Source organism: Podarcis filfolensis (assembly GCF_964270895.1).
Source record: "Podarcis filfolensis genome assembly, chromosome: 6".
In the NCBI taxonomy this organism is placed as follows: Eukaryota; Metazoa; Chordata; class Lepidosauria; order Squamata; family Lacertidae; genus Podarcis; species Podarcis filfolensis.
This window is the reverse complement of record NC_139609.1, coordinates 43,342,165-43,360,483: the sequence shown is the minus strand read 5'-3', so window position 1 is coordinate 43,360,483 and position 18,319 is coordinate 43,342,165. Positions and strand designations below refer to the sequence as shown.

At 40.7% G+C, this 18,319-nt stretch overlaps 2 protein-coding genes across 6 annotated transcripts in view; one reads left to right on the top strand and one right to left on the bottom strand.

The window, feature by feature from the left end:
- LOC310765027 (doublesex- and mab-3-related transcription factor 2-like) overlaps positions 1-18,319 on the top strand; it is a 221,407-nt gene that overhangs the window by 196,204 nt on the left and 6,884 nt on the right. The gene's annotated exons all lie outside the window — the stretch shown is intronic.
- The window catches only part of GLIS1 (GLIS family zinc finger 1), a 190,722-nt gene that overhangs the window by 172,031 nt on the left and 372 nt on the right, over positions 1-18,319 (bottom strand). The window contains exons 2-3 of one of the 5 annotated variants that reach the window (XM_083619438.1): positions 16,124-16,173; positions 9,182-9,589 (exon numbers count right to left, since the gene is read on the bottom strand). In XM_083619438.1, coding sequence (XP_083475564.1) covers positions 9,182-9,518 — 337 coding nt within the window. In that variant the 5' untranslated portion in view covers positions 9,519-9,589; positions 16,124-16,173. Of the gene's footprint in view, positions 1-9,181; positions 9,590-11,339; positions 11,630-16,123; positions 16,174-18,319 lie in introns of those variants that run through there. The other 4 variants (XM_083619437.1, XM_083619439.1, XM_083619441.1 and 1 more) reach the window with 4 other exon arrangements.

Sequence of the window (18,319 nt, the reverse complement as noted above, 5' to 3'; positions counted from 1 at the left end):
CCAAATCAAGAAATGCTTCCATGGGAGCCACAAGAAAGTGTATCCCTGCCATAGGATTAAATAATATATTTGTTTCCTTCCTAGGCTTGGCATTTCTTGGGTGTAAGCTCACACCCACATCTATATTGTTATTGCTATTGCTAAATGACCTATACAGAATCATAGTCTGGACGTGGTAACTGCATTCCACATACATTGGTGGTCATGCATATATTTTCTGCACACCTGACACTGCTTTATCACATACTGTACTGTCATATACTATTTCTGGTATTACCTCTTTCTCTCTTCCCTACCCCAATGCATCATGGATCCCTTTCTCTCCTTCACCCTATTGCAGCCAGTTTTCCCTTCAGAGTGAGTCTATTCATATAGTTTTCCCGCACATCCTTTCTGCTCTGCTTTTGTTGGAGAATTGAGCTTTTTTAACATCTCAGGAAATAAGAAGTACCTCATATCTGTAAAACTGATTTATTTTTCTTTAATGAAACCAACTCTGCATTTTGCCAGGAAAACCAATGTTTCTCTGGTGACCAAAATGTAAAATCAAAGCTAAAATAAAAAGTTTCAAACATCTGATTCACTTAGCAGTCAACAGAGCAAGCTCAAATGGAGCTTAGCAGGATTTTTGGAATGTCTTAAAAATGTGTGACTAACTCAACTTCTAAAGAGGTTATTTGCGCGTTAGATTTTTGGTCTCCCCACAGAAAAAGACCATTGGAGTAAATTGCAGGCTGTGATGTTAGTGGGAAGGTAAAAAGGTGGTGCAACAGGAATATCTTTACAATATAAAGAGACAATGGGGGGGGAATCAGCTTTTGTTGACCTTTAAAACATTAGGAAAAGGAATGGAAAGATGATCAGCAACTTCTCACCCAAGCTTTGCTTGTAGTAAAAAGTTTAATATGTCCCTGTCCATGCCCAAGTAGATAAGAATGCTCTCTCTTTCTCTTTCTCTTTCTCTTTCTCTTTCTCTTTCTCTTTCTCTCCCTGAGATACATAAGGCCTTGCAAAAGTAACATTGCTGTGACTCATAGAAAAGCCAGGCTTGAGGGGAAAACATCTGATGAGGCCTAACTGAGCACAGAAATGGGAAAACTGCCTGATATGGGACAACCACCACCTGCAGTGCAGCTTCTTAGAAACTGAGTTTTATATGCCATGCCATGGTGATGCCTCTAAAAACAAGCATCCCAGTGAAGTTCCACACATCTGTCCCACAGTAAAGTCATGTGTATCATCATACTATTGGTTGTCCTTAGGAAACTCACACTGCCAGCAACAGAAAATGGCTTACTGTGACCACACAAACATGCTGGCTCCTAGACAGGAACTCATATCCCTTTGCTTCTCCCTGGCCTTTACGTCAACACAGCACAGCACAGCTGCTAAGTCAAGGTTTGTATTAATGTGCCATCCAACCCAGAGGTCATGGTCCCTCTTCCTTGGCTACAGATCTTGGTTAAGGAGGAGCAACTTTAATGTTTATCGTGTTCAACCAAACCTTGACTTAGCTGCCATGGTTATCTAAAAAAACCAGGAATAGCAAAGCAACTACAATTTCCTCCTTGGGAGCCAGCATATTCACACTAAGCCGTGGCCAATGATTTTTTTGTGGGGGGACAAGGAAATCATATCACGTGATGAATTGCTTTCATGTTAAGGTATTTTCATCAGATATAGGGAGGACCGCTACAGAGGTGGCAGCCCATATAGCAGGTAACTTGGTTGTACAGAGGCTTCAAAGATGCATTGGACTAGTTTACCCAACCAATAAATAATAATAAATAATAATAATAATAATAGTTATTACCTAAGAATAATAGGGTGGGTCCTGAAAACACACATCTCGGGTGTCAAAGACCAGGGTAAAAAGGAATTACCAAAAGTTGTAGATTGAAGAGTCTATGCACACTTCTGTGGGAATTCCACACCAGGGGCAGCCACAGAGAATGCTCTCTCCTAGGCCTGCACCACCCCAAACTTCTGAGGGAGATGGAACTATCAAAACAGCACCCTATGCTGGTCTTAACACCCATTAGGGTCTATAGGGAAGAAGGCAGTCTCTGATAAATCCTCTTTGTTAGTAAAAAAGGCAAGGATAATGTGGTATCATAGAAGCTACGCAGACTCTTCTCATTGCTCATAGCTTTAGGTTGAAACATCAAGAGAAAAAGTGGGTGTGTGGAAATTCTCCAGCTAGAAATCCTTCCTATGAATATCACCCAGTATAATCCACTAACTGGGAATCTATTTTTGAGGTGGAGGTGTCCAAGTGGTTTTGTGTTTTTTTACAAGTCCAATCTAAACTAGAGTAACATATAAAACAGCTTTTGCACTAGCAAAATTTCAAGGAAGTTATTAAGCAATATGAAAACAAAGCTGAATGTGAAGAAACCAGTGATGTCAACCCATGGTCCATATTGTTGTCTCACTGACGTCAATGGCAAAGTCACTCTTTATTTCAGTTGTTGTTGTTGTTTAGTCATGCCCGACTCTTCGTGAACCCATGGACAGTAGGAACAAAATAAAGTCATATTTGCTGCCAATGTTCCCCAGTCCATCAGGGGTGAGGATTTCGCAAAGTGCTCAGAGCTCAGTTCTCCTCTTTGAAGACAACAATAATTCTCTTTGATTTAAAATGGAAGCAGTTGCAGCAACCCTGAGCACGTGTATAAATACTACTGTAAGAAACTCTCTTGGGGAACCAGTAGGAAATCCATCCATCTCATTCTTCTTTGTAATCCACACAAACCACAAAGTCATCTGCCTGGCACACACAGGGCAAACCAAGGTTTTCATAAAAAAGGGTTAAGGAGGTTGGGTGGTCTATTTTAGCAGAAGCTAAGGAACAACTTGCCTTGTTCAAATGCTATTCCAATACCATTTTCTGTTTCCCTTTGGGGTTACTCACCATACATGGGACAATTCCAGGAAAGAGCAAATTCTATCAGGGGTTCACCAATGCCTTGCCCTCAGTGCAGGAGTCAGATTAAATTAAACCCAGCTGCTGCAGCAATAGGATAGAGGAAGAGCCGAAAATCCAAGAACTTTAAAATGTGTACAGAACTGGTCCTATTCTCATGTAAATCACTTTCAAAAGCATTATGTTTTTTGATGTAAGTCAATGTGAGATGTTTATTATTATAATTTTTTAAAAAGAAAACTGCACCACCCTGCTCTGCTTCCTTTGGTCCGATAGCTCTGAAGTGTGCCACTCATCCCTCCCAGCAAAATATCCCATTTCATAAACCTGCTCCTAGATATCTGAAACGACACATCATTAAGCGCTTAGCTTTAGGCATCCAACATTCCAAAGAATTTAAACGTATTATAAAGAAACCTGGACCACGTTAAGCATGAAGAACTTAAGTGCACATCCATCTAGAGAAGCGTTTCATTTCTTATTTGGCAGTTATGCCACTGTCAATCTTAAACAAGGAAAAATATATTTGCAACAAAACCAATTGGGATCTTTTACTTGAAGCAACCAAAAGCAACCTAGGCTTTGATTGTGGGTATGATTAAATTTCATTTCTATGATGCACTTTAATTGTTGTTGGGTTGTTGTTGTTTTTCCCCAAGGATTGGTGGCTTTAGTTTTTTAAGCTACTTCACTTCCATAAAACATGAAATAGCAGTGAATCACTGGAACACATTGGCAGTAAAGTTTAGGCCTTACAGTATGTGCTGGGAAGTTACTTGGCTTCACTGTTGCACCATATATTAATCCTCTTCTACGTACCATAACTTGTAAAACTGTATGATTACATAAAGATTATTATTTTATGAAAGGTTAGTCATTGATTTACACATTGGATTCTCTTTGTCTTAGCCAGTATGCCTAACTTCTTCAGACCTGGAAGGCAGGCAAAATACATCATCTACTATTATACATATTTCTACTAAGTATTAAAATACCAGATCCCAAGAGTCACATTTCATATAGTTCAGCAATGTTCCAGAATAAACCAAGTCTTCAACCCCTTAAGAGCTTAAAATAACAGCAATTGAAATATGCATTAAAAAGTTAGTTTTATGGTATTTGCTGATGTCTTCTTAGGGCCACCCTCCCTCCCCAAAGTAAAACATGCAAATGCACACAAGAATCACATTATTTTTCTTCTTACATCAAGATTCTTGCTATTATTTGTAAATCCTTCATAATCAGGTATCCTTTTGAATGTTTTTTTAAAAAATCATTTGCCTAATCCTTGAAACAAATTTACAAATCAGATTTATTTCACTGCTGTGCTTTTTATTAGGAAATCATGTAAAACTATCAAAGACCTATTCAAGCATAGCAATATAAAAGGTCAATCGACATCAACCAGCAACATCAAACTTTACAATATTTATTTTAATGTACTGATTGGCCAGATAGAGCTTGGCTCATTACTTTGCAATGGTTTGAATAAGTTCTTGCAATTCGTAAATACACAAAACCACATGAAAATTGAAACAGCATAAGTTGGAGCTATTTCGTACAGCAGTATTTTTCCCAGTAACTGTCAGTGATGAATCATCATTTAATAAAACACAAATTAAACCACAGAAAAGGGGGGGGAATCCTTTTGCCAGCTTACCAGTGAAGCATGTGTCGTACAAATAAGAAAGCATTCACACATACTGGATGCCTTAAGAGTGTAAGAGAGTGGGCAGAAAACTTGGCAGCTAGTCTTCAAAGGTATTTAAGTCCAAACCTAAAGGCAAAACTGGAATTGAATTTAGATTAAATGGTCTTTGGCTTTTCACATGCCAAAAAGGGTAGTGGGAGAACTCTTGCTATTTCATTACATTAAGGGGGGAAATTGGACGCCTTTAAACCCAATCAATTTTAATGCAATAAATGCATATTTTGAAATAATTTATGGCACACAATTTTTATACACCATCTTTGGGATTGTGGGAAAGGAATACATTTTCCCAAATGCAAACTCCATCACAGCATCCATTGCAACAGCAATTGTCAGACTGCATATGGCTCGCATGGCTGTAGGGACTAACTATTATATTAGCCACATATCCATTAGTGCACAGGTTCCCGAACTTTAGTCCACAGACCACTTCATTCAGGTGATCTGTAATCTGTAAAAATACAATTAAGAATCATGCAGCATCTAGCCACAGCACATTATAATTGCAACAACATGAAGAAAAATTATTAAGTGGTCCATTGGGACCCATAGTAATTTTCAAGTGCTCTGCAGACATAAACATTTGGGAACTGCTACATTAGTACAAGCAACATTCTCCCTGATCCCCAGTTCTCCATCATTTTATGAATGTTTATTATTTAGAAATACGGTAATACCTTTCTGCACAGTCTGTATAGACACACAGGCTAGTAAAACATTTTCACGTGCTAACTTCTGTGAGTTTGTTCATTAGATTGTCTTACAATCAGCAGCTATGATAAGACTAATGATTTTACATCTCTGAGGCTCCCCTCCATGGATTATACTATGGATTGCTGGCAGGATCAACAAAGCTCAATTACTTGAAATTCAATAAAACAGTATTATTTGCTTAGACTGACAGTCCCAGCAAGCTTTTGATAATGAGAAATTCTGGAAAATCAAATTTAGGTTTGAAGAAAGAGGAAGATTATGATGTGGTTGGCTGCAGCCCACGACCTAGAGTTTATTGCCAGTTAGACAGTTGGTAGACTATGCCCATTTCTGAGCAAGTCCTCCAGTAACTGCAAGTGTAGAGGGATTTTGATCCAATAGGAACACTTGAATCTACCCCCTACCTAGCTGGTCCTGTTTTTGTAATAGCACCTGGTGTGGCACAGTTGGTTAAAAAACAAACTGCCAACTGGCCAGCAACATTATTGAAATGGAGCTTCAGAAACTAACACTGAGAAATCAAATGTAACAAGTTGCACAAAGGATGGAGCAAGCTATGAAGGAATACTCTGTTTACACCACCTTTCTGAATACTGGAGAAATCACACACATACACACCCCTACCATAAAATGGTAATCAGTCTCCCTCCACCAAGGAGATTAGCCGAAGAATGAGTGGACTATCTGCAAATGACACCAGTCTGCTCCAGGATTCCCATTTCTATTTGTAAAATACCTCTCTCCATCCATGTCATTGTACTCAGTGTCTTCACTAAGTTTAGACAATGAAAGGACAGTGGACAAGTGTGATGGGGGTCTATGTACTGTATGAGCACAGAGGGCATATACTTGCAAGACCTCAGAAGAGTATTATCTATTCAGAAAACACCATAATAGGATAAACTTCAACAACAGCCCGTACGAAAGGTAATTATCTCCTACAAAATGACAGGAGTTGCTTCTTCTAATTAATGTGGCTATATCTTTATTTTCGTAAACACTATTATGAAGAAATTGTATAAGACAATTGAAAGAAGGCATATTCTCTGATGCTACAAGGTGGCACACCTACACAGGTGAAGAGAAAAGGTAGGCAGCCTATATGCTGAATAAGTCCAACATCAAGAACAGCCAGGCTGTTTTTTTGTTTTTGTTTTAGAAAGTTCAGAATCTTCTTTTCCACAGTGAATAGCATTTCTGAGCAAGTCCTCATAAATACCCAAATACTCAGAAATGTTTTGAGAAAGCTTAGCAGACCAACTGCTTTTATTATTAACATATAACTTCAAATATTTACAGGCACGCCAAGCAAAATACTGTGACTCCCAGGATTTGCCCAAAATGTTTTAGCTCTATGAAGCTTGAGGTATCAGCAAACCTTTGCTGTGAATTTTCCAGGACAATCTGTACCTCAGCAGTAAATGTTCGTGTGAGCCACAACTGGATTTTAGCAGTCATAACAGAACTTCAGCTTGCTGAAGCGAGCCTGTTAATTTAGTGTGTAGATATTTATTTTTAAATTTAGATGGTGAGAAGCTCCTTGCATATCACCCTAATCACCTTGATTTAATAGCACAAAGCTCATATGTTTTATGTGGGTTATTATTGTATTATTATTATTTGATTTATTACCCACCCTTTACCCTAAGGTGCCAAGACAGCTTACAATATTAAAACAGAACATTACAACACTATATTAAGAACAGTTTATAATTTTAATGTTTTAATTATATTTTGTTTTTAGACTGTACACTGCTTAGAATTTTTGAAATATTCAGTTCATCAATGCTTTTAAATGAATAAATAATATTTACGGTAGCTTTACAAGCTACTGTAATGGTTATTGAGCTAGAATATGCAAAACGGTATGAATACCCACCTGAAATAATTCTATCCATAAACATTCACTGGCTCACACATTATTTTAGGACCATTAATAGCCACATTCACACAAGCACTAAGTCAAACCACATCCACACAAGCACTAAGCAACTACACTAAGGTTATCGCCAAACAGGGGATCATGCTTAAGCTCTCTCCCCTCCTTAACTATGATCTGTAGCCAAGGCTTGTTCTTGATTGTTCAGCTGCAGATTAGTTATGTAGAATTAGGTGCGAATTTACTTAATTTCATGGCAAGTCATTTAGGTACCTACTTCTCTTCCTCTGGGACCTAGATGCAAGACTGAGCAAAACATTCAAAGGGAAGTTGATGGATTTAGATTTATATACTGTAGCAGAAAGAAAGAAAATGGATACAATGACAGCATCCTTTAGAATTTTTCTGGCTAGTACACTGATTCTTGAAACACCTGTGGTAAACCCACGGCAGAAGTTAAGCCTTCTGCCCAGAAAGACAGCTGAAAACCTCCTTAGCCAAGCTATTGTAAATCACCAGTTCAAAGCCACCACATGAATACTTTGAGGCTCCTACTCCAGATCCTTTACACCTCTGTCCCAACTCTCCTCTCGCTCAAGCAGTCCTTTATGAAGAACATTGCCATTGCGCTTTTTGAAGAAGAAAAAACAGGATACCCGTGTGAAGACGTTAGATGCTATCATCTCCGCTACGTTTTGCTGCATCACTTCAATAACATCACTTCTTAGAGGACAGATATTATCTCCCACCAAACAGTTTCATTTTTGATAAGTCTGTGTGCGCCAGCAGATAAACCTGAGACCTGACATATAATTAAATTTTTAGAAAGCAAACCTTTTTATTTCAGCAGGCACTTGAAGGAGACAAAACTGACGTCTTGTTTTTCTTGCTGCTTTTTAAGGATCTTTCTGGAAGGTTTTATATTGTGTTTCATTTTTCTAATACTTTATCCTTAATTGTATACTATTGGCCATCTCTTTTGAGATGAAACAAAGAGTTCTCACAATTCATTTTCAGCCGTTTTGGTACGAAAAAGGAAGGAAGCACTGACAAATGCTACCACTCTGGGTACTACTGTTTTCCATTGCAAATTATGTACAGTACTCCCCATTCTTGCTATGAAGACTTCCATGTGATAAATCAGACTGCTCTCTTTCATCCTAGATTGAGTTGGTACACACTGAATTAGCATATTAGATTCAGCCTATGTACACATTTGAAAAGCCCCAACGCGTTTACATGTTATCAGACCTCCTACTGAAAAATCTTCCTTTCAAATCCCATTGTACTATAGTCCTCATCACTCAGACTCACTTCCACAATTTTTGGAATGAAAATATTGCTCATCTACTCACAAGATTTAAACAATAACTTAATAATATATTCAGCACCTTGCAATGAAAGATGACACAAAACTATTATTAATGAAGCATAAGTGAGGCATTTTGAAAGCAGAAACTTTACAAGCCAAATAGGAAATAAGTTTGCATGGCCATATTTGTCTCTCAAGTAAACAATACTGGCTATAACATGCTTAGTTTTCAAACACCAAAAACCCTACCAGACACTTAAGATGGCGACAGTTTCATTTTCTCTTGAAATCAAGAGAGAGGGCAATAACTAACTAAACTAACCTTACTACACCCACAAATACGGAACAAAGAAGAAATAAGAGTGTTTTCTCTCTTTTCTGACACGGTGCCTATACAGCACTGTCTGCACATATTTTTCAGAACTTGGTCTTGCTATTTCTTTCAAGTATCGATGACTAACTAGGCCATCTACAAGGGAAGTCTGGTTTAAATTGTCTTGTGGTGAGAAGGTGAAGGAAAGCTGCCAAGCTAACAAATAAATTAAGTGAATAAAAAAAGCAAATAGCATCCTGAGAAACAAGGAAGGAAAAGGAGACCACAGATAAAATATTTTACAGTTCATGCACTTTATTACTCACCCTTTTGCTGGAAATACTCTCTGCCAGTTTTAGGGCATCGTGTCTCTTGTGTCCTTTGCAGAATAGGAAGTCTCTCAAATATGCTAGGTCTTTTGGGAAAGAGATCTAGCAGAGGCACTGGCAGTTCAGGTGGGATCTGCTGAGCTTCAGTGCTGTCACCACCATTGCTGACAGTTATTTTAAAGGACATCTGGGAATTCAAGAAAGCTCGACTGCTATTTGAACAGCTACCTTGGGGCAGCTCCTTCATAGGCATGACTTGGCGTTTGTCAAGGACTTCAAAGAACGCTGCACTGCTGCTGCTGGACTTCGGATAATCTGCCACTTCATAGTGCATATTGATGCCCCTCTACTGGAGAGGCTCCCTTCCAAGTCTCCTACATCAAGTGGAGCAAGAAATGTTGAAGTCTGTCAACAGATTAAATGTTGATTAGCATTCTTTATTTACTTCAGGTATGAAAACAGACACAATTGCCTATAGCAAGCAACAAATCACCTCTAGATGATCAGGAAGTACAAGTTTTCTAATCTAGAAGACAGCTGGCTGGTTGGTTTCAATTTTGGACCATCAGTCTACCATAAATGACTAGCAGACTAGAATGCAAGTAAGCAAACTGACAGTAACACTTCTGTGGGCAGCAACATTTGTGGGCTTCCAGAGGAGTATGCATATGAGGCTGCAATCCTGCACCTACTTACTGAGGAACACACCCTACTCAATAGGATTTAATTATGAGTAGACATCTATGGGATTACAGTGTCAGTCATTCTGTAGTAAAAATATTCTCCACAATAGATGTGTAATGTATTGTGGCATCAGCTTTTATAGGGTAGAGCCCACTACAAGATACAGATTTATAAACAAGAGTAAACCCTATTTTCTAACTAATTTAAATAAAGAAATAAGATGTCTATTTCCAAAATATTTCATTTATTCATTTTTAACATTTTACCATAATTCTGTCACTCAGTACCAGAAAAAATATTGATCATGCATGGCATAAGTTTATCAAGAGGTGTCACTGAAAGACGTGACCATTTAGACCATAGGATGATCCTTATCCTCAACTAGGCAAACTCAGATTTGCATAGATTGTGGCTAGCAAAGTCTCACCAACAGCCGGTCTTTGGAGATGGGAATTCCAAAATCAAATTAATCCTTTCAACCCCAATAGAATGTGGCAATTAAATATTTACAGCCATGGAAAGCATCATTTAGCAGCATGTGCCCTTCTTGATCTCACACCCCAGTACACATTCCAGTCAAACATTCCAAAAGAAGAATTCCTTTATAAATCTTAAAATCCATGGGGATCCGTAAATAACATCTATGCAACGTATTGGCTTGTGCATTGGCTAGCGCATTCAGCCTATTGTCCAATGAAGTGTAAATCAGATGCTTATTTTTTTACAGAGAACAATAAATACCAGGCAGGAAAGACTGCAAAGTATTTTGTTGTGGCTAGAAGCTTGGAAGCAATGGGAAGTTTGGGGATTTGTTACGTTTTGCTAATAGATGAATGTAAGTTTCCCTACAACGCTACCCTTGGTCTTCTTATGGGGGGAAGGGGAGAGGGACTCTTGATGTTTTGCTCCTGCTGATTCTTTCACTTCTGCCTGACAAAGCGCAATGGCCAAGACTGCAGCAGAACTTCGTTTATTTAAAAAAAAAAAGCAAGTTGCATTTCTGAATTTGTTGAAACAGCACGATTAGCGAAGAACGCACCACTCTCTCAGAATGCAGAACTGCCTTCCCGCTGCCTTTGGGCGCTTTTAACTTTTGCGGGGAATCCTAAGTGCCTGCACTGCTGAGCGAAGAGTTCTGCTGCAGCCGAAAACTTGCTACCTGCATTTTAGAGCGATATAACAAAATTTAGCCTCGCTAAAGTGGAGGCTGGGGGGGGGGGGATGCCGGCAGGCAATAATCACTGCACGGGTCCGCATGTTTCCAGGGCACCCTCGCCGTAGGAACTTCAGGGAGCTCTTAACGCCAAACTCCTCCAAGCAGCCAAGGGCAGAAAAAGAGGCTCCCCGCCGGGAATTAGCTAGAGACCAGAACTCTGCCTTTGGAACCCACGCCAGGTGGAGAGCATCTCAGTTAGGCAGGCATACGCACTCCCCTGCAGGTGAAAAGCCGGATCCTCCCCATGCCCCCTACCTGCCGGAGTCTGTCCCGGGAGACGATGCTGCCGTCTCAACAACTGCATCGCTGGAAGAGCTCCGACGGCGATCGCTGCTCTCCGCCTTGCGCCGTCGTAGCTTCTCCAGCCGCTCGGCGTTGCCTCTAATGCCGGGCGCCTGATTGAAGGCAGCCGCGGTCATTGCCCTTCCAAGGCGCCGGTGGCTGAGGAAGCCCAGCCCCTGAGTCAGATCGGGCGGAGAGGAACCGCCCCTTCGGGGCTGGGATGGGCGGCGAGCGTGCAAGGGCCAGCGAAGGGACACGCGTGTGCAAAGGAGCGCACGCCGGCACGTGGCGGCGCAAAGCTATCCTCGCTCGCTCCTTCTTGCCCGGGTTTGCGAGTGCATCAGTGGACATCTTTTTTAGCCAGCTGAGCTATCCAGACATGCCCATCAAGGTGATCTGCAGGATATCGGAATTACGCCCCTAAAATGCAGCTGTAATTCTTTCTCTTCTTTCTTTCGTTTCTGCTCTCTCTTTTTACGGAAGAAATTGAGCATCTGTATCACACTTGTTTTTATTCATGTTGCAGCGGTATCGCCGTCTCCAACTACAGTACCTGCATTTTGTTCCACTGGAAAAGGCGATTCGTCATTTCCCAGATAGCCTTTGTAATTATAGTAGCCCAGATCGCAGCTACACACACAATGGGATTGGTATTTTGTGGGCAGAGCTGGCATAAATATACATAAACTTTAAAATAGCAGAGGACTGAATTTTGCTGAAACAGAGTAACAAGCTACTTCTCTGGAATTTCTCACTACACTGAACAAAACACTCACGCGCTGTTCCTGAACACCAGCAGAGTTTGCCACAATGTTTATGGAAAACAGCGTATATTGCAAAAGAAGCTTATGTAGATCACAGACTACTTTGATGCATGAAGCAGAACAAAATCATATATGGATTTTGTAGTCCCACGGGGAGTATAGCCTGGACCTAGGCAAAATGAGGTGGTATTCAGTGCCGGTCCTACTCCAAGCAGACCCATTGAAGTTACTAAACACGACTAGTTTAGGCTCATTAATTTCAGTGGGACTACTCTGAGGAGCACTTGGGTTGTTTACAACCCATTGTTCCATTCATTGTCTTTCAAGAAAGACTGGAAAGCTCACACTTTGTATTCAAAGTGTGAGTACAGCACCATGCTGATTTCTTCGTTAAGGGTTGCATTATGGAGTTTGGATTATGGAGACAAGTATTAAGACCTATTCAATAAATAACTGATTTCAATATTCTTAAGGATCCTTTTAAAACTTGCTTTACTTGGGAAAGGTAGAGAACATGCTTTGCATGGCAGGAAGGGGTACCAGCGAGATCTCAGTGGGCAACACCTTGTGAGCTTCATCCACCTGAGATGACTGCTTCACCCTGCTCATGGGTAAGCTGACACTGACCCTTTTGCCAATTCACTGTAAAGAACAGGTCTTCACAAAAGCAGGCTGTATCCATTTTCATCAAGCTTCAGTTAAATCTCTGTACAGCTAAGGGAAGCTAACCAAAGCCAATATGTAAAGATAAGGGCTGGATATAAAAAGGGCTATGTATATATAGAGAGAGGGGGGGGAGAGAAATGAGCATATCTAGCATCTATAAATATATTATTTTCTATTTCAAAATCAAAGTCACCCAGTCAATAGATAGGAACAGCTATCTTTTGCTAAGTCAGACCACTGGTTCATCTATCTCAGTATTTTCTTTACTGATCGCAGTGACTATCTAGGGTTTCAGATGTTACATTCCCAGCACTATCTGGTAATGGCAGGGCTTGAACCTGGGACCTTCTGCACGCAAAGTAGTTGCCCTGCAATGAGCTGGAACAGGCATGGGCAAACTCGGCCCTCCAGATGTTCTGAGACTGCAATTCCCATCACCCCTGACCACTGGTCCTGTTAGCTAGGGATCATGGGAATTGTTGTCCCGAAACATCTGGAGGGCCGAGTTTGCCTATGCCTGAGCTTGAGCCCTTTCTCAAGGGAGCAGCTATCTCTAAACAGAGGAAGGCGACAATGCAATTGGGAGCATAGCATGGGGCTAGTTACCATAATGCTATCGATACTGCTTAATAATTAATTTTGGCAGAGTGATCGTGTGAGCATGTTAATCAAATTTAGGTCTAATTTAGTCCAACAAGGAAATGTTGTGGTACATTTTGTGACATATAATACCACTGAGCTTGAGGCAAAACATTGGGCCCGGGCTACCCAAATGATTGTATCTCCCTATATTAACCCACCTGGGGGCTAAGATCCTCAAGTGAGCATATTCTCTTGGTCTCATCAACATGTGAAGTACAATTGACATTGACATGAGAGAGAGAGAGAGAGAGAGACTTTTCTGTGGCTGCTTCCATACTGTAGAATTCCCTCCCAAGAGAGACTAGATTGGCTAGGTTTTCCTTCCGCTAACAGGCTAAGACCTTCCTGTTAAAGGTGGGCCTCTGAAAACTAAGGTACAAATGATGCTGATGACTGGGCTGCTGTCAGGGCAAACTGAATTGTAATTGCGGGTTCTAAATGAGTTCTGATGTATTTTAATTATTGCTTTTAACCTGTTTACTTTGTATTTTATAAAGTAGCTTGGGAGAAAGGCAGGATATAAGTACATTAAATAATAACAATAGCCAGGTTACATTAAAGTACAGTGGTATCTCGGGTTGCAGACGCTTCAGGTTACAGACTCGGCTAACCCAGAAATAGTACCTTGGGTTAAGAACTTTGCTTCAGGATGAGAACAGAAATCGTGCAGCAGCGTGCAGTGGCAGCGGGAGGCCCCATTAGCTAAAGTGGTGCTTCAGGTTAAGAACAGTTTCAGGTTAAGAATGGACCTTCAGAACAAATTAAGTTCTTAACCAGAGGTACCACTGTAATTAAATTAGCTATGGATATCACCTAGCCATTCAGCACCCATTATACCAACTTACCTAATTTTTGCCATCCCCCCCCCCCAATGTGACATACTCTGCCTCCAAGGTCCCCACTGGTTCCCTGGTATAAAAGGTAAAGGTACCCCTGCCCGTACGGGCCAGTCGTGACCGACTCTAGGGTTGCGCGCTCATCTCGCTCAAGAGGCCGGGAGCCGGCGCCGTCCGAAGACACTTCCGGGTCATGTGGCCAGTGTGACGAAGCTGCAGCTGGTGAGCCAGCACCAGCACTGCACACAGAAACGCCGTTTACCTTCCCGCTATAAAGTGGTACCTATTTATCTACTTGCACTTAGGGGTGCTTTCAAACTGCTAGGTGGGCAGGAGCTGGGACCGAACGACGGGAGCTCACCCCGCCACGGGGATTCAAACCGCCGACCTTACGATCAGCAAGTCCTAGGCACTGAGGTTTTACCCACAGCGCCACCCGCGTCCCTGGTATAAGAAGTGGCTTCCCTGGTATAAGAAGTGGTTCCCTGGTATAAGAAGTGGCTTTAAGCACCATTCTGCATAAAAATTGGTCTAGGAAACAGAAAGAGAAGAGGGTTTTTTAAACTGGTTTAAATAATCTCACCCTTCCAAGAAGAGATGGCTTGTCCACCAAGGAATCAAAAGAATGCTACCATGTTCTTTTTAGACTTTTATTTTCTGGGCTTGTTCTAGTTGCCTAGGAAAAACTATTAACTTAATAAGCTTGGGAGCAATTGTCTTGGAGGAACCACCATACAGGTTCAAAACACATTAGAACTGTTGAAATCCATTGTGTAGCAATTTGACTTTACCTCTAAGTTCCCCCCCTATTTGATTAGTATGGCCCTGTTTTACAGCTGGGGACCAAATTGCTCTTCCCCGTATCAACAAAACATCTTTCAAAAAGTGTGGACAACCTGTAGTCACTCTTAGTTACATATGCCAACTTATCTTTCCTAGTCATCAGCTATCACACATGTTGCATGATCACTAACAGAAGGGATGGAGAATATCTACAAAAATAATCTTAATAAGGTAGACTGTCTTTTAAAATTACAATGAAATGCTTATTTATTTCATAAGATGATGACAATGATGATTAGATGATCGCTTTTCAGAAAGCCTAATTATACATTACAAAAACTCCAGTGCAGCTTAAAAAACAAAAAAACCCTGAAGCAGTTTAGGGAGCAATGAACTGGGATGAGAAAAGTGGCAAAGGGAAGGGTGAGCAACCCTTTACCTGCTGTTATAATATACCTGTTATAATACTCCAAATCACTCTCACCCCACTCCATAGGGTTCCAAACAAGTTTAAGTGCTCCACAGACATTACCCCCATAAGCTTTCTTCCCTGATGCATGTTTGCAAGGTCCCATATAATCAGTGGGATTTGCTCATGAGTAACATGCCTAACACCATAAACACTACTTACAGTCCCTATAAAATGGGTTGGTATTATTATCACTATGGTACAAACAAAATGAGATTGAGGGAATAATGTTTTATATCAGGCCATGTAGTGAGTGCATGACTTAAGTAGAGGTTTGAGCAGGAGTTTCCTGGCAGCCAGCTAACATTCTTAGGGCTAATGGGTTAATGGAAGATGCCACATCCATTAACAATTGTATTATTTTTGTTAAAGTAAATTGCAGGTGCACAAATCCATGCTGGGACTCTGGTTGAGAGGGGCTTTAATCATTTGCCTCTCAATGCAATGTTTATCTCTTACTTATAACAAAATGGTCTTTAGTTTCTCAGTGAAGGCCACTTCGCATATTAAATTTTGGGGCATAAAAATTAACCTCTGTGCTAAAATAGCATGTACATGAAAGGTCTAACTATGGAGTTTCTGTCCAGTTGAGTGTACCTGGTTCAGAAAGTTGATACATGCGTCTGGCACCTTCACAACTCAGGTTGCTGAAAAATAAGAGACACATATCCCTTCATTCAAATGTAAATATACACTTTTCTCTCAACACTAGGATTAATTTTCATGTCAAATAGTAATTTGGGAAGTAGCTCTGAAAACGGTACAAATTGCTAAGAGGAGCCCACATAATAGGGTCACAGTATTAGCCATGCTCTTAGTGCAGCCAGGGCCAGCCCAAGACATTTTGCTGTCTGAGGTTCAACAGCAAATGGTAATCGCCACCACCATCCCAAAATGCATAGCACTCAAAGCCAGCCAAGTAATTCTGGAGCAGACAATTCCAAAAACCATCTCTCCCATTCCTGGCAGTAAAAATACAAGAATAATAAATAACAATTTGCAGCCCTTTAATGACACCCACAGTCACTTGCCTGTGGCAGCCAACTGACTGCCTAACAGTACACCCTGTCCTGCCTGGCCTTGACAACTTGTGGTTGCAAAATGTAGCTCATCAGCCAAGTATGTTTGTGTGTGTGTGTGAGAGAGAGAGAGAGAACACACCTTGGTGCCCGCCTGTGTGTGTAAAAATAGATTGTCAAATATCTGTCCAACAACAATCCATGGCTACTGGGCTGCATTTTGTTTTCATGGGGTCACAAGTAGTACAGGCCTGGTCTGGTGTCACTGTCAACAATATCTGCACCAGATGGGTTAATAAAACGTTCAAGATAGGAGCACACGATCTTCCAGATCTTTAGATGTTTCTGGGCCAACCTTTTATGATAAACAAATTGGCCACTTCTTTTAGAGAAGTTATAGACGGTGATCCTAACATCCCTCTGCTTTTGGCAAAAAAAAACAGTCTAAAGAATGTCTGAAGATTTTTGCTGAGAGGAAGATTCTGTGATAAGAGGTATTATATTATGAATAACTGAAAGTAACTGGAGAACTTTCAAACTGAATTCACCCAATGCCATACAAAGGCCAGGTATTCATCAACATCCTTTTTCAAGAGAGAGAGAGAGATTAAAGATTATTCTGACCAGTTCCTTTTAAGCTAAAACCCCTCAGTGTGTGTTTTATCCCAAGACAGAATGTAGGTCAAACTGACCATGATAACTGGTGGTGCCATTTTGTGGTTTTTCTATCTGCAGTCTACACTGTACTGCACTTGTGGCAGGGGAACCTTATCACATACAGTGTATCTGTGACACTGGCAAAGGGGTGGAGATGTTTTGTACATGCTAGAAGAGTTAAGCACAAAAGTCGTCCTTGCTGCCAGTTCTAGGTGGATGTGCTTTGCTTCAGATGTGGAAGAACTGAGGCAGCTTGACTGTCCTAGGCTGTTATTATATGTACACACCCATCAGCAGGAGTACACAATGAGGCAGCAAGTGCACATGCTGTGTGTTGGTGTTTGTACATATAAGAGAATTAGCACTTTTCACCTTCTTTTCTGTGCCAGAAGCTGCAGCAACATTTTGCAGCCAAGTCATAGTTGTCTCTCCCCCCCGCCCCGATGGTATTCAACAAAGTTTTACTCAGAGTAGACCCAGTTAAATTAACAAACATGCCTAAATTAGGTTCATTCATTTCAACAGGTCTACTGTGAGTAAAACTTAGTTGACTACCACTCACTGTGTTAAATGGGTAAAATAAAGTTCTCCTCTACCAGTGTTAGTAGAAAAAATGGATGATGAATGCTCCTCTTTTTTTTAGTGGGGGGTTGTTACAAGAAAGCAAATGACAAGTGAAGAGAGGACCTCTATACCCTCTTAAACTTAAGCAAAAGGGATAACTTAAATGCACATGGTCACTGCTGTGTGAGGGAGAGAACACTGAGGTATATGACAGCCATGTTTCTTCCTCCCAGGCCTTTTCCTGAGGTAAAGTTTTGTTATTGTTAGACATTTTTTATGATGACTTTCAGCCAAATAGCTGCCTGAGAGAGCTTACAAAGGTTCACATTAAAATTCATGTCAAATTTTTAGAACAAAAAAAAATCCAAACGCTTTAAAATACTGTAGACTAAAAGTCAAACACATCCATGTTTCTGCCAAAAGGCAAACAGCAACCCCCACAAAATGTCACTTAGGATGCTAAGAAGATCTCAAACCAACACCATCACCCTCAAACAAGGATCAACATTTAAAAAGTCTTGCTGCATTTTTAAGGTACCAGTTCCTCACTTCC